General features: G+C 40.5%; 2 protein-coding genes across 2 annotated transcripts in view; both read right to left on the bottom strand.

Moving 5' to 3' along the window:
- Positions 1 to 290: 290 nt before the first annotated feature.
- On the bottom strand, positions 291 to 1,364 carry LOC137977388 (uncharacterized). Its single transcript, XM_068824607.1, has one exon. The coding sequence runs from the start codon at positions 1,362 to 1,364 to the stop codon at positions 291 to 293; it is 1,074 nt and encodes a 357-aa protein (XP_068680708.1).
- Positions 1,365 to 17,112: 15,748 nt separating this feature from the next.
- Positions 17,113 to 17,500, bottom strand: part of LOC137977389 (craniofacial development protein 2-like) — a 459-nt gene continuing 71 nt past the window's right edge. Inside the window, exon 1 of the mRNA XM_068824609.1 lies at positions 17,113 to 17,500. This exon is cut by the window's right edge and continues 71 nt beyond it. Coding sequence (XP_068680710.1) covers positions 17,113 to 17,500 — 388 coding nt within the window.

A 17,500-nucleotide genomic window follows, 5' to 3' on the forward strand; every position in this document is an offset into this window, starting at 1 on the left:
TTCTCTCTTCCCCCCCCCCCCCCCCCCACCAAGCCAAAGGATTCAGCAGTATTTTTCTTAGTTAAATGGATCCTTGAGGATAATTGCATACTTTATTTACTTAAAGTTAGGGTCAAGGGCATGATTCTTTTTTAAACTGGATAACGCCACAGACATTATGTTGTTTGTACTGATTGAACTTTGCGTACTTTAATTTAGCTTTCTTTTATGCAATGTTAATGTACGTTGTAGGTCAAACTTAAGCTTGTAGACATTAACCACAGGGGAAACTCTACTGTAACTACTGTTGTTCAAACACACAGTGGATCCTGGAAGCAAGTTAATGCACACACAACTAGCACAATGTCATCACACAAGGGCAGGTAGTTAATTGGAAGGATGTTCTTTAAAATGTGGAATTGCTTTAGTCGTCCAATTGCCTGTTCAACATAAATTCTCACGTTAGCAATTCGTGATGTTTCTGTGACATCCCCTGCAACCATTTGCATCCCTGCTTTTGTGCTTCGTGGAATACACAATGAGGCATTTCGCAGCAGCAACTCCTCCTTAATTATAAATCCTCTGTCAGCCATGATTTGGTCATAAGGCTCCACACAATTTAAAAAATCACAGTCTCGTACAATGTATTTGTCAGTAGCCCTGCCACCATAACACTGTGATACATAACAAGGAGCCCCATTCGGTGTAATGGCTACCAAAAATTTAACTGTACAGTGGTGCTTGTAATCTGACCATAGTGCTGCCTGAATATCTAAAGCACTTGGGGTCTCAGTAAACACCTCAGAACAATCAATAATGCAACGTACATTTGGATAAAGTCTTTTAAAAGGGTCAGGCAAGTGTAGCTTTACCTGACCTTTACTTGGCCAAATAATCATCCAACTAAGTTCTTTTGCTAAGAATCTCAACCATGTTGACAGAATTGCTGATACAAGTGACTGAGAAACTTTGAACCTGAATGCTAGGTCATCTTCGAGTAATCCAAGCCTCAACTTCATAAGAGTCATGAGAAACTCTTGCTTAAGACTTAGTTTTCTGGATGGCCCTCTCTTGACTGAGGATGGTTCCATGCCAGCTTCTTCATACCTTTCAAATACTTCAGTAAGACGCTGTGTAGTCCTTTCATTGGGTTTTTCTTTTAGAACTTGTGATTGGCCTTTCCAATAGTTCATGTTTTGAGCTTTTGGCTTTAAATAATCAAACAGATAACTGAATGTCTCTGCATCAGGTAACCCTGTATACACTGTTACCATTGCCGCTTTGGATACTTGTTTTAAAAGGAGATCTGGCCTCACAATTTCTGGATCCCAGTCTGAATCCTCTGTTTGCGATGACTCAGGTCCAGTATCTAGAACTACATCCATGTTAAAATCATCATTTGCTACAGTATCCAAAGCTACTTCTACAGTAAACTAATGTGTATCACTGTCATAACTGTGATTATTTGCATTGGGTGTTTCAGCTCTCTCTAGAGTTTTTCTTTTCTTTGGAGATTTGCCAAACGTAGTTTGCAACAGAGACAAGAAGAGTGTAGGGTGAGGATTCTCATTTGTGGGTTCACCATCTACAAAATGATTGGCACAAACATATGATCCCTTCCCTCCAGATACTTTTCCGCTTAATCCTGGAGCAATGTTATTTATCCAGATTTGATGTTTGTCCTTTGCTTGTGTAAACTTGAAGAAGCGCATAACTTTCACATGTGACCGGACTACGTATTTCTCAGGATATCTATCATCATTATTGCAGCCACCAACGCAGCAGCGGGCTTTCTTGGGCTTGAGTGACATAGAAAAACCTAAAAGGAAACAAATCAGGTGTGTCTGGCTAGCTAAAAATAGTGTGGGCCATTCCATTTAAAATCCACACCCCCCTGTTGATGAGATTGTGTGAATTTCATCCCTTCAGATGTAAGAGATCAAAGTGCCGACATATTCCCCCTGTGAGAAAAAGTGGATACCTTATTTCCGCCCTCAGAAGAATGGGGATTTTTTTCCAATACCCTTCAGAAATATTTGAAAGATGAAAGAGTTCCGACACATGGACCCCCTCAGAAATGCTCTTCAGACCCCCCTCAGAAAATCTCGTCAACGGTAGGGGGGGTTAACTCCAAGAAATCATCATATGCCTCCATCCTTGTCGTAAACACAAATAAAAATTCATAAAGCCCTGGCTTACAATAAAATTTTATAGTCATGCCAATAAAGATAAATCAGATCAATAACAAGTACTAGTTTGAAAAGAAACGATCAACTATCGAAGTTTCAGCGAATCACAACATAAAAGAGATAGTTTACATTACTTTATTATTATTTAGCATAAGGTCTGAGCTTTCAAATAATTAAAGGCTACGCGATAAGCGGCGGAAGTGATTTCCTGTTCGCCACGTGCTCGTAGTTTGTGTCACACAACTTCACAAGGCCCAAAACATTTGCTGGGAATCGGGTGAAATATTATCGCTAGTTGGCGGTTTTTTTATACAGAACTAGAAAATTTAATTACCTTCAATGTCTGTGAAGCTCGGGTTTTAAGGTTTGGTCGAAGAGCTATAAATAACAGAATTGTACCTGGCGTTTACTTCGTTCACGGATATTTTACAAAGAAATGTATGGGAATTGGTAACCGCGCCTCCAGAGTCTTTGCCTACCCGTCAAAATGGCGTCGAAAACCGTGATAAGGCCTATAATGAAACCCGATTATGTTTTGGTCCGAAAATAACATACAATGATGAAAATTAACCACTGCACAAACTACACAGTTAACAAGGTGAGTATTACTCTTATTGAGCGAACAAATCAGATACTAGACGGGATAACAACATCATATGACGCATAATTGAACAAACGCGCAGAGATTAGTCACGCTAACTTGTCACATACCACGGTACTTACTATACTTCGTACACATTGTAAACAGATTAAGAAGCAATTACAGCTGTCCCAATGAAAAAATGTACAACCCTACGTCTGTTTATAGATCATCAGTGTAGAAATATTCGACTCTGGGAACAATATTAATATAACATTTCCAGGTCAAATGCTCCTGGAATAAAATTCATATATTGTCACGAAGTGTTTCGCAACTTACTATTGCACGTGCCTCTACGATTTCATTTTAATTGAATTATTCCCGTCTAGTATTACGAAATGCTACCCTGCTACCCTGCTCACAGACGTTTTTTCTGTTTTGGAAATTTGGAGCGCGCACAAGATAAGCGATTGCCCGTGAGAGAGGGTGGAACGCGCTTTTTTTTATACGCGCATCTAAAAATGAAGAGAGTCTGTGAACAAGCTGGTAAAGTACACAAAGTGTAGAGTTCTGCCTAAACGGTGTTCTCACTTCTCCTCAGAGGCTGCTTCCAGAAGTGAATCATTCACCATTTGTTCTCGCCGGAATAACTAAGTCAAGAAAAAATCTATTTTGTTCATTGTTTTGCTTTCTTTGCTTATTTTTCAAATTTGTTTATGTTTAAAAAAGCGTTCCTTTTCGGAGAGTGAGATCATTTCTTGTTTGTCAGGCTGTCCTTGTTACAAATCAGTCAGTTACCTTTCAGCTCGTGACTATTTGCACGTTATAAATGTCTCTCCCCTCTCTAACAAATCAATGACACCTTCTCTTATAAATGTGAAGAGGTATTCTAGCCTGCATAACAGGTGCTTTATGAGCCAAGCGAGGCGAACGCGGCATTTGCTCAAAGCGCGAAACGAGTGCGAAGCGCGAGACGAGGGAAAAAGAAAGATAAAGCTTTATTTTTTCCTCCCCTCGTCGCGTTTCGCCCTTCGCGCAAAATGCCGCTTTCGCCTAGCCTAGCTCATAAAGCAGGGGCACCCTGTGAAATATCTGTTCGGAGAAGCAAACATTGCCTAGGATTTTCTATAGCTTGAGGAAGGCTAAAAGTTTCTAGATGACCGTTCCATACATGTACACAATTTTCGAAGCTTATGTAATAAATTCCCTCCGATTTTCTGAAGTTCATTTTTCCCATTTCACTCCCCAGGTAAGGTTATTTTTCGTAGAGAATTAAGGAAGCCTGAAATTTTCGGAATCGAAAATGCAATGCAGAAAGGAACCGAAAAACTATCACTTTCGGAAAACTTTGAATTGCTGCTAAAATGTTTGGGAAAATAACACTGAAGCCCTCGTAACTTCGAAAAGACTCAAGTTACCCTAGGATTACCGAACAGATATTAATTTCTTAGCGCCACTTAGAAAAAATTTCTAGAGAACTAAAAGTACTCTGGATAGCCTAAAAAGTCTTTTCAAAGTAATTCGGGGGGAAACCGTCGTTGGGTGCCCCTGATAAAGCGCCTGTTGTGCAGGCTGGAGCTATTTCTGCAAGTTCTCTGAGTTAACCAAAGATAACTTTGTTTATCTTCGCTAAACAACACTTCTAGAGGTCTCTAGAGAAAGCGTTACGCGCGAGAATGTAGAATTTTATAACACTCCACATCGCGTATTCAGCCCTGCGGAGTGGTTCTCTTTTTCTCGAGCTCGCGGCGTGAATTGGTGAAATTTAACTCAAAGATTATTATTAGCATCAATAGGCTTTTCAAAAGTTTTGAGGAGGTCTCGAAGGTTTCAAGGATGCGATAAGCACACTCAAGTTTGAAGTTGTGTTGTGAACAAGCTCTAAATGAAACTGAGAATTTCTAGTTACCTGGCTAGGGATCCTGGTTTCGGAGGAAAAATCATAAAAAACAAATCCGAAACAAAACTATAGCAAGCTATAAAGTTGAATTTCATGCTTTTTTATTTTGCTGTAGGGATTGTTGCAAGGTGGTAAATTCGGGAATAACGAACTTATTAATGAAACATTTGTGTTTAAAATATTTTGGGAAATATTATACCTTCACTCTGAATCAAAAACTGTGATGAATGTCTTTTACAACCAGTCAGCATATGCATGTGTCTGGACCAATACAAATATATAAATCAAATAGAGCAAGAAGGTCTGTTCTGTGAAAAGTGTATGTATTTTTTTACCAACAAAACAAAGACCGAAAACAGAAGCTATTGAGTATTTCGTGACAGTTTGCTAACCTTGGCATATGTAACCGATTTCTGGGTCAGTAGAGGTCAAGACCTTGTGGTGGCTTGAAATCTTAACTAAACAAATTCAAAATCGAAGTCAACGGTTTCGAATGCATTTTAATTCTGCTTTTTCCCCCTGAAGAAAACTATTTTACCATTGTGGTAACGGAGTTTCATCAAGCGATGACAGGTTCAGTTCGAAGTTGCGATCTCAATGATTTCGCTGCGGCAATGTGGCTGAACAAACGTTTTTCAGTCGTCATATAAAAAGTTATTTACGGCTCTCACCAACACAGCTGAAAGCTAGAAATAACATTTTCACTGCAAAAACATATTACAAGCAACAGTAAGTAGTCCTTTTGCACTAAACTTTGCGTTTAGTATGAATTCCTTCAGCGGGCCGTCTAATTTGCATACATTTTATTAAATTAAATTCTCAAATTGCTTACTCCAGTGTCAGGGCTGTATTTAATTTCCAGAGCTAAAACTTTCCCGTAATTTACTTCAATAGCCAAGGCTTTATTCAACCTCGTTCCCAGGGTCTCTCTTCTCTGCCTCCATTGTCGTTGAGAGAAGACCCTGGTTCACGCTGGTCACGTGTCTCCCAGAATCTGGGAGGTTGGCGAAATGTGTGTTAGGGGATGGGTGGCAATGTAGGCTTTGTTGACATTGCAAAGAAGGGAATCAGCACGCAATTGATTTTGTGGCCAGATAACCATTGACAAAACGTTTGACAGCAGTATTTTATGTACTACACATATGGAACCCGATGTGAAAGAAAAAAAGTTGTGGTCAAATCGATCAGACGCCACAGAAAATATCCTCACGTTATTCAAGTTTCATCCGTGTGAAAGTCCGGATCAACGAAGAATGCTAATAGTTTCCGACAATTTTAAAGGAAAGAAGATTTTGTCGTGCAAGAAAACAAGCGAAACGGTTATCCATGGAAAAGAAACATGTTCAGCGATCAGCCGGTGTGTTGTTATTTAAGTTCTCGAGTCACATATTGACCTCAAATCCATGAAATCAAACTGTATTAGCATGTGCAGGTATTTCATTTTGTTCTTTGATTTTCGTTTTTCTTTCGAAAGTTAAACAACGTGATTGCTAAGGTCGCAATCTTGTGCAGCGAGTTGACAGTTTGAATTATGATATTTATATTTCAACAACTTCGTGTAAATTGTCGATGTCGTTAAGATTTTTTTTACCACTGCACCGCGCTTTAATAGCGTGTATATTTTTAGTTGCAGTAATATAAAAGAGACATTTTTATCAAGCAAACGTAGTGTTTGGTGTATTCTTTTATGTTAGTGTTTGTTCTGAAGAAGCAACTTTGGCTACTAACGAAATTAATTTTTTTTAAAGCGAACGTCAATCACCGCTCGACATTGAAGTCGTCTTGTCGATCACAAAAGCTCTTGCTTTTAGTTTGACCGCTTTTGTGGGAATTCATCTCCTATGGGAATATAACATCAGCTCTTTTGACCTTTTTATTTTAGAAATGCCTTGTTAAACGAATATTTTTTCGCCCAGGTGCGGTTGCGGGATCAAAATATAACGAAAACACTACCCTAGTGGAAAAATGTTTGTCGACGAGTGCCACGTGACCAGCGTGAACCAGGGTCTTCTCTCAACGACAATGGAGGCAGAGAAGAGAGACCCTGGGAACAAGGTTGGGCTTTATTCCATATGGGTTTTACTAGGAAGCGGCATATACCAGAGGGCTTTTTCAACAGTTAAAGTTCGCTTTCATTTTCTAACATTTCAAGAGACACAAATATGTCCTTTTTAAACTTGTCGATTGTAAATGTAAAAAACTTATTTCTTCAAATTTTCTTTTAGGGCTTTGAAGATTAAGAACGAAATTATATTCGCCTGAAGTTTCGATGTTAGGGATTGTTTCTTATGCGTTCACCGTTTTCTCGAAGTTGAGGTCGGATTCTGTTGGTTTTAAGCGCGAAAAACCAGCAATAAATCGACTTTTCAAACTTTTTGTTATTTCTCCCGTACAATGAATCGCTTGAACCCAAAACTATTTTTTCTTGAATTAGGTCACTAAAAGGGATGTTTTGGCAAAAGAAAAAAAAATCGATTTTTTTACGAGTGTCGTGCGATTTTCGATTTTCTCGGAAAATGGCTCTTAATTTCTTCGAAAACATTACCAGCGGTGAGCCTTCGTCGGCTGTTGAACACACGCGCAAATTGACGGCTTCAGTTGATGGCTTTTAATTACCACTACCAATAGTATATGCAAACTACTCTCTTTTATTTGTAAGAACGTCGAATTTTGGAGTCGAGGCTGAGCGTCCTTAATTTTTTTTTTTGCGATTTGATCTTTAATTTGTGCCCGAAAATGCTCTTGCAGTTGTGTGGTTGGACTACAAAGTGATTGTTCTTAAGTGTATCATCCAATAAGAACACGCTCATCACGAAAAACAAATAAGCCAAATCATCAAGTAACCGGATATATTCTTTTTATGTTCTTAAAATGTTGCCTAATAGAGCCTAAACGTTCTTATAAAACATAAGACACGAGTGTGAACTCAAACTGCTATTTTCTCAAAACTATTCAAAACAGAAATGGTCGAACGGATTCGTGCGTGCTTCGTCTAGAGAGAAAACAGCTTCGTGAAATTCCAAAGGGTTTATTACTAAAAGATTCTTTGCTGCTGGTCATTTACAATTTGCAAGGAGAAATCCGTTGGTCCCTAGTTTCTACAGATGGTGAGCTAGAACTAGTACTCCCGAATGGGGAATTCCATCCGGATCCAGATCAGCGTGCCAAATTATCTCAAATTTGTTGAGATAGATTTGGGGTAAAACTAAGAGGAAAGGCATAAAAAATATTGTCAAAAAACATCGATTTTTTATTCAATAAACCCAATTTTTTTACAGAAAAACCAAGTTTAGTTTAATACCCAGCCAAACGACTCTAGCAGCTGCGAACACCTGCAATAACGTCTGTCTTCTCAGTCTCAATTTCAACTTCACGGAAATTCCGCTTAGCTCATTTCACAAATGCCACACTATGGAAATTGCACTCTGTGTGTTTGTCTGGCCATATCGACACTATATTCGAGAAAATTAATTCTCAGACATACAAGTTAAACGCGACGACGCACAATAAAAAGCGTGGGGGATGATTTGTCAATGGGACGCTTTTAACCAACCTCTATAGATACCAATAACAATAGAGAAATGTACGACTTCTGGTGGACGAACAAAAGAAGCTGATGAGAGGTCTTTTGTTTTCGTCCACCGACATGGCTGCGATGACGTCACGTGAAAACCTCCAATCAACCGTGGTTCTATGCAGAGCTCTGTGATAATTTGTTCGATTGAAGGGGCACTGTTACGGCGTTCGTAACGATTTTTGGTCGAAACTTGCGAAAGTCCATTAGTAAACACCTTGATCTCATGATAATCGCTTCTACATCACTTTTTCACGTTTTCAAGTGAAACAGGCACAGGGCGGATCTAGGAGGGAGAGAGGAAAACCGGACAAACCACAGAAAAACCTCTCGGAGCCGAGTAAAGAGAGATATGTCCAGAAATGTACGCGATTGCAAGAATAACAAAGATGACAAAACATTTGTTAGGTATTAACGAAAATAACAAATACAGTGGCAAAAATAACAAATGAAGCAAACGACAGCAGTAAGAATAACAATTCTTTAAGGCAGAGAAGGGAAGGGGGCCCCACAAACATAACAAAAAAAGGGAAATAACAAATTTAGCGAAATTTGCACGTGGACAAAAGAATTGTAAATGTGACCGTCATTTATGAATAAGGTATATATTTCAAAAACAAGTGCGAGTGTTTTATCGTGTTTGCAAACACGAGAAAACTGATGAAAGCCCGAGGCCGTTATGCCGAGGGCTTTTATTGTTTTCGAGTGTTTGGAAACCCCGGTAAAACACGAAGCACGAGTTTTTGAAATGGCTTCTCAATCGGCGCCTAATTGCAAACAAAAGAAAACAAAAGAACGAAAAAAAATGACAAAAGAAAGCAAAAATCACTTAAGCATGTGATTTTTGTCTTCTTTTGTTTAATCAGCGCACAGTTTGTGATAATAATGTCTGTGTTTTTCACAACTGAAGCTTGTTTATTTCAAGTAGTCACAAGTTGCATTCAGTGGCGCCCTGCTAGTTCCGAATAAAGGACGGGTTAGCTGAGGATGAATCTTGCCGGTTTCGAACGCCCAAAAGTGTACAAGAAGAAGATTCTTTGCTTGTACAGTCCAAGCCTAAAAGTACACAGTACAAAGACAAGTGGGTCGTTGAGGTTTTCAGAACATGGCAAGCAGCGCGCGAGCAAAACTTCTGTATAATTGACCCGGGAAGCGTGTTCAAAGATTACGATCTCCTCCGTGTGCAAAATCTCGAAGAGAAGTTGGACGACCTGGATAGTCTTTCCCTAAACTATTGGCTCACCAAATTCGTCCAAGAAGTTGAATTGCACTGTAAACGTAAATGTAAACAGCAAAAAATAGAAGTAACAAAGCTTTGTTTAAGTTGTGTATTGCTTTTTCTAATTGATTTCCAAGCACGCTGTTCTTTACCGCGGTATCAAGGTGCATCCATGTGACCTAAATGCGGGCACGCAATTGGTTTATCACTTGCTGAATTATTAATGATTTGAGAATAACAAGTCTTCAACGCAGACAAGCGAAGGAGGCCCTACAAATATAACAAAAATTACGAAAATAACAAATTTAGCGAAAATAACAAATAAAGCAAGAGATACCAGCAAGAATAACAATTCTTCAAGGCAAACAAGGGAAGTGGCCCCCAAAAATATAACAAAAATAACGAAAATAACAATTATAGCAAAAGTAACGAATGAAGCAAAGGGCAGCAGCAAAAATAACAATTCTTCAAGGCAGACAAGGGAAGGGGCCACCACAAATATAACAAAAATAACGAAAATAACAAATTTGGCGAAAAAATCATGACGTAGCCGTGGTTGTTCCCAAAACTCACTAATGAGTGGTCTACATTAACGTCAAACGTATGGAACTTTGGGTTTGAATTTTGGTTTAATAGACTAGTGAGAGACAATAGCTTAAATTGTCTAGATAAGTTCAAGCATCACTTCTCCATTTCGTCTGTTACCCGCACGTCAAATATAAATCTACTTTCCTGCACAGCATTGTGTTATTGGCGTTCTTTTCAGGTTATTGTCCTAAAGCTAGATTATTGTTAACTCCTTTTGTCCAGTGTTTTAGTTTGTGCCCGAATGACCAAACTTGGCTAATGAATGAGAAATCCTCAACAGAAGTTGCTTGGAGAACTATCAACTCACCTGAACAACGACATCTGGTAAGAAACTCCAGCCCACACCCCAGCGCATACCCTGGATTCCAGAGGTTATTTTCTCGCCATGAAAAGAGCGACAAAAGAGCGAGTCACGAAGCGGCAAGATAAACCTCTGGTACAGGCTGTTAACCTTTCTGAACATGCTGCCCCAATCACGTTGCACTTTCCACTTCCAGAGTCAACTTTTGACCCTGGAGATTTCATTGGTCGATCTCCAACCCTTTTTTTTATAAGGATTGCCATTGGTTAAGTCGAGGGGGACGATCAAACCGGTTTTTCACTGGTGTAATACAAGAAGACTATGAACGGTACAGTAGCGATAGCGACACGATAATCACAAATTCATGGCTGGCAGATTGAGGTTAATTCGTCTCATTGACGCTGGATGAATGTTTGCTGTTGGGTGGCCTCAGAGGGGGCGTAATCGAACAAGCACTCTGATTTTGTTTGGGAATTTGACGAAGGTGTGACTGAGCTTCTGACATCTTTTTACCTCAATGCCTCGAGTCATATTGAAACTGCTCCAGGGACTCGTAAAGTTCTTTAAATTTTTTCAGTTCTAATTCTAGGACTTGAATGCACGTTTTCATTTGTAACAAGTGTGAAACACTTCGACAAAAAACTCAGAAACGATGTATCGCACAGACTTGAGTACTGGTGAGGTGATTTATGAATTTGTCTCTTACAACATTCCAAGTTTTCGGCTTATCTCTTTGAACAGTTTCGATTTTATTTTTTTGTTACGTGACAGTGACAACGATTAATTCACTCCAAGGTGAAAATTTCCCAGTAGAGTGACCGGTAAACATTGCACAAATATTTTTATCACGTGGATAAAACCGGTTTGCCCAAGTTTCTAAAATAAACTCTTACTCTGGAAGTCAATCAAAATAAGTTGGTTTGCATGGAAGTGAGGTTTTTAACAGCCTGTACCAGAGGTTTTTCTCGCCGCTTCGTGACTCGCTCTTTTCGTAGCGAGAAAATAACTTCTGGAACCAAGGGTACCCAGTGCATGGTTTGTCCTTGACAAAACTCTGTAGTTGTTATTGTCTTAACCTGTCACGAGAGAAAATTGAACTCAATTTTCCATTTCCTCCTCTTCAAAGTGAGTTTCAGTGCTAAGTGTTTGTGATAGTACTGGTAAGGTAACCGGTCAAGTCGCCCGAAAGTCATCTCACCCGAAGTCAAGTAGCCCGGAACCAGAGTCATGTTGCCTGAAATTCATAGTCATGTCGCCCGAAATCCTAAGTCATGTCGCCCGAAATTTTATCGAGTGTATAAATTTGAAGAAAAGCAACAACTTAAGTAAATCGTAAAATGTTGTGTCCGCTAATCTATGCAAATATGAAGTTAAACAAAGACTCAAAATATCGCTGTTCATTTCAGCGTTGTTCGTTGCTATGAACTGAACTGTTCATGCTACAGTACAGATTCTAGAAATAATAAACGGAACACTCTCAGTTATAAGAATTTTTCACACATATCACTAAAATGCATCAAGTTCTCTTAGTTTAATTTATTATATAAAAAAACTTTTACACGGTTTTTTGTTGTTTATTGTTAACCACGCGAACCAAGCGTGTTGGCATCATTCTCCTTAGGATCAGACGTGGCATAAATTACCCCGAGTTGTTCCTTGTTTCCTCAGTCGGTGGCGTGTAAATTTTGATCCGGTTAACCATATATAAAGATGGTAAAGTAAAAACAGCAACCTCATTCTGAGATAATCAGCTAGCTGAAACACGAGATCGTTACGCGTACACCAAAGAATTACACAATAAGCCTTTATCCCTGTATCCAGTGCGGAAATGAAGTTCGACCACGCCAGCAAGCCGTTCAGTGCGGTGATTGCGGCTTTTGGCAGCATCGTATCTGCGGGACTGGTATCGGCCAAGCCACCTACCGTTTGGCAATAATCAGAGGAAGAATAGATTGATTGTGCGTTGCATGTTCTCTTGCGTCATTGAACCTAAGTGACCAGGACCCCGCTACTGAGAGCAACAAGAATAGAATTCGCCCAAGGTGAGAAAAGTTTAAGTCCACTGTTTGTCCCTTATTCTGAAACAAGAACTTAACCTTTCGAAGGCCGAGTCTTATCTTGAACGTTTTTTCCTTAAACGAGTTAACGATAAAAATGAGGTTTTATTTTTGCTTTGCAGATCTTTCTCCAGAGTATCCGCCTCATAGCAACATCAGCCAGGCCATGGACAATTTCTCCGGTGAGTATTAAACTTAACTCCGGTGAGTATCAAACTTAAACTTTCCTCCTTCTCCACCCATGAGTAATTCTTGAGTAATTCAGTAGTAAACTCAACCAGCTAAGCTAGCTTTAAAACTTACCTCCTCCACGGGTGCTTCCCCCATCAGTATATATCAGTACAGTTGTAGAATGCTCGACCGTAAGAAGCTTATTTAACGTTAACTAGAACATTTCCACCTAGATGAGTTGGTGCGGACGAATTTATACTTATGTGTGCTTTTCTACTCTTGTTTTAGAAATCACCCCTGATAATCTGCAGCGCGATGAACAAGAATCACAATAATCAACGATCAACGAGAGTTACTCAGTTGAACCTTGATTACTTCAGTAAACCTCTAAATTTTCTTACAGATCGACTGAAGTTGATGGCAGACTCTGTCTTTCTTTAAAAATTAAAAAAAAAAAACAAAAATTAGCCGTCGTCGCTCTATTTTTCATTTTCTTTGCTATCGGGGGAGGGCTTAACCTAAAGAATATTCCAAGCAGTCATTCTTCGACTAGTAATACAAGTATTTATTGGTGTTTTTTATTGAGACACTGCTCCTTTTTTGCTTCAGGTGACCTCGTACCCCTACCAACTGTATTAGAAGAAGAGCAGAGCAGTTGACCTACCGAATAATAGATGATGGGACCATCCATCGAAAAAAGAAGCTGATTGACTCAAAGGGCTTCGCCTACAATGTGAAGGAGCACGGGAAAGAGACCACCTATTGGCAATGTACGGTGCGCCGAAAGGGAATTACTGCAGAGCTACTGTGAAAGAAAGAAGTGGACAATTTGTGACGGGGAAAACAGTTCCACAACCACCACCAAGATTCTCGCTGCTGTGAAGGAGCAGGCGCTGCAGGTTGTTTTCAAGCCGGCCTTTGCAGTCATCGAAGAGGTGAGTATGCCAAACAAATAACCTATTTAAAATTCGGAAGATGAATCTTACGTTGTGTTTTCTTTCTTTACATGTCATTTACATGTGCTCTTACACGAACTCAACTCCGCGCCGTGTGATGCCCTCCCCAAACCCAGTTACATCGGCAAACGGGCAAGCAGACTGCGATAACGTCATAGGCCTGAAGATTCAGTCGACCTAGATTTCGTCCTGGATGAGACTCACCTGCCCGACGACTTCCTACAGGCAGACGTCGAAGCAAGGAATTAGCGACATCTGGTATTTGCGGTTGCGGGACAGCTCGAACTTCTTTCAAAAGCTAAAACATGGTACATCGACGGAACATTCAAACTCGTCCGCCAGCCATTTACCCAACTGTTGACAGTGAATGCATTCGTCAGGTCCGGTGATGCTGCCAAACAAGCACCCCTTGTATATGTATTGATGTCGTCTCCCAAAAAGAAAGATTACAAGAAGGTGAGTTATTCAATATATACTTATGTAGGGAAATACTAAAACTAATATTACAGAGACTTGACCGTTTTTTCGATAAAAATGAAAAGAATTTGCAATATAGTACAGGTTTTGAGAGCAATTTTGTCAAACTTCCACGAGAGCCATCCGTTCAAAAGATCGTCCTTGACTTCGAGCGAGCAATCTGGCCCACGGCTAAAGAAGTTCTGCCCGGAGTACAAATTTCAGGATGTTCCTTTTAATTGGAACCAAGCAATCTGGAGAAAGGTTAGCAGCCAAAAAATAATACCCACCTGTCATGCTAAACTACCTACTTGTGCCAAAATTTATTCGGAAACCCCTGAACCCATTACCTCTGCGATGCCAGTGCGATGCTCTACCAACTGAGCTATGAGGCCACTCAGTTGAACTGTTTGTCAGCAGCTTTATAAGGAGAATATTGGGCATTAATATACAAAAAAACCAGCAAATTCAGTATTTTGCACGAAAGACCTGAGATACGTCCCCAATCCCATGGATAGCCATGGTCTGGTGGGTTTTTTGCAGGTCGTCATTCCAATAGATAGAACATGACTGATTTCAAACTCTCTTTAACAAAAAGTATGAATAAATATTGAAATTAACATTTAATCTTGTTGTGAGGCAGTTACAATGCCTTTTTATTGAATAATGGTTTATTTTTAGTCATTGTCGTGGGCGACAATGGCTGTTTCATTTAGGTCTGATCAGATTCCTCCACACAGCTCTGTCCTTAGCCTTCTGCTGCCAGGAACTCCTGTCTATGTCCAACCTCCCCAAGTTTCGTTTTACAGTGTCTTTAAATCTGAGCCTTGGTCTATCCTGATTGCGTTTGCCCTCGCATAACTGTGATTAGAGTAACTGCCGAGGGAGACGCTGGTGGTCCATCCTCTCAACATGTCTGAGCCAACTCATCTTCATCCGTCTTAGGATGTCCTCCATTAATGGTAGACAGCTCGTTTCAACACTTCTACGTTGGTTATCTTGTCTTTCCATGAGATGTTCATTGTGGCTCGAAGGTGTCTCATCATGTACGCATGGAGCTCCTTCACCTGCACTCTGTAGAAAGTCCAAGTTTCAGCATCATACAATAGAGTAGCCAGTACTATCGCTCTGTACACTTTGCATTTCACACGGATAGACACATGTCGATTGTTCCACAGTCTCTCCCTCAAGTTTCCAAACACAGCACTCGCTCTTCTTATTCTGAGAGATAGTTCATCCTCCAGCCTGGCATTCTCTGATACAGTACTCTCCAAGTACTTGATAGTCTTGCACTTGACTAGTGGCTCTGTACCAATGCTGATCTCTTCTGGTAGTGATGTTGATGATTGGAACTTTGGTGGTTGATGAAGGCACTCTGTCTTCTTGATGTTGATTTCGAGGCTGAATTGACTAGCTGCTCTTGCGAATTTCTCCACTAAAGATTGCATATCTTCCACACTATGTTCAACTAGAGCACTGTCGTCGGCAAAGAGCATTTATCTTACTATCTCTATCGATGTCTTACTCTTAGCTTTAAACTGTGCCACAATGAACAAGTCTGCTTCTTTCCTTGTTTGAATGTATACACCTTCTGAAATTTCTTTGAAGGCCACCTCAAGCATGGCTGCCAGATATAGCGAGAAGAGAGTAGGTGCCAGCATACACCCTTGTTTTACCCCGTTGCTTACTGAAAAGTCTTTAGATACTGAACCACTCATTGTCACGTTTGCTTGCATACCTGTATGGAGTGCCTCGATCAGGCTGACAAACTTCTCTGTGCAACCATTTTTCTAGAGTATCTGCCACAGTCCTTGTCGCGAAACTGTATCGAAGGATTTACTGAAGTCTATGAAGACTGCATAAAGTTCGATACACTTTTCTTGAACCTGTTTCAAGCAGAAAATCATGTCCATTGTGCTTCTTCCAACTCTAAAGCCGCGCTGGGTTTCCGGTAGTACGTTCTGGGAGATGTGTTCGCTGAGTCTGTTAAGTCGTACACGTGAGAGAATCTTACCAACAGTGGCTAGTAGTGATATACCTCGGTAATTTCCACAATCCTTCCTGTCACCTTTCTTGAACAAAGGCACAATACTTGCATCCTTCCAGTCTTGAGGTACTTTCTGGGCATCCCATATCTCTTGGATGAGCTTGCGCAGGCAGTTGGTAAGCTGAACACCACCAAATTTCCACACTTCTGCTGGAATTCCACCCATTCCTGGAGCTTTACCATCCTGTGTTGTCGTGATAGCTGGCATTAGTTCATCAAAATGTGGTGGTTCATCCAGACTTGATACAACTGGTCGCTGCACTAGAGCTTCTTTACCCTCTTCAGAGAGATCTCCTGGGTAGTTTAGTTGCTACACTGTAGGTTTTCCTGTCTAGCTGTATTCCTGAATCCTCGCTTCTAGTAGTCTCTTCAGGTGTTCATCATGCTCATCAAGCTAATCTTGATGTTTCCTCTCATGGTAGCCTAATACATCACTCGCAGTCTGATACACCGTATCCTTCAGTGTTGCCCATTTCTCTTCTATGGCATTCTCTGAGTTGTTGCTGTCCCAGTCTTTCAAGTTTTCATCCATTTCCTGTGTAAGTTCTTCCTGCTTCTTTTGTCCTTTCAGTGCACTAGTGTTTAGCTTCCGTGGAGGCTTCGAACCCGTCTTGCAGTGCTGTTTTCGTCTGCAAATCCTTAATCTAGATCTCAGCATAACATGATCAGTGCCACAGTCCACGCCTCTCATTGCTCTCGAGTCCAATACCTCCCTTCTCTCCCTCTTCCTGACTTTCATGTAGTCTAATAAGTGCCAATGCTTGGATCTTGGATGCATCCATGTCTTCTTGTGTAGGTGCTGGTTATCACAAGGTTGTACTCTGAACATATTGCAAGTAGAAGCTCTCCATTCGCATTGGAGCAAGGAGCAAGGATGGCACAGTAGGTTAGTGGGCGGCCTTGGTGCAAGAGATCCTGAGTTCGATTCCCGGATTTCGCATCCTTGTTTCGACTTCTTTCCTTTCCGTGTAGCGAAGTAGCTTTAAATACCCGTAAAACGGAGCACTGATGGAGAGGGGGGAGTAAAATGAGCGCACCGTCGACCTCAGGTTTGTCAGTTGAATTACTGTTACGAGTTATCGACGTTAAATATGGTTACTTTACTTTACTTTTACTTTGCCTGCCTACTCCATGACTGCCTAGCACTCCTTTCCATTTCTCGGTGTCCGAACCAACTCTGGCATTAAAATCTCCAACGAGTATCAGCCTGTCATCAGTCGGTACACGCCTGGTAGTTTCACGTAAATCACTGTAGATCTCTTCCTTCATCTCCTCTGTGTTGGTCATTGTTGGGGCATATACACTGATGAGTGTGGCATACATCTTCCGCCGTAGTGAGAGTCTCATAGTCATTATCCTGTCGTTGATTGGCGCTGGTTCCTCATCAAGCATTTCTGTTATCTCCCTTCTAACTGCAAAGCCCACTCCTGCTTCTCTCCTTTCTTGAGTTGATCTCCCACTCCAAAAGAAGATATACCCATGG

Source organism: Montipora foliosa, chromosome 11 (assembly GCF_036669935.1).
Source record: "Montipora foliosa isolate CH-2021 chromosome 11, ASM3666993v2, whole genome shotgun sequence".
Classification (NCBI taxonomy): Eukaryota; Metazoa; Cnidaria; class Anthozoa; order Scleractinia; family Acroporidae; genus Montipora; species Montipora foliosa.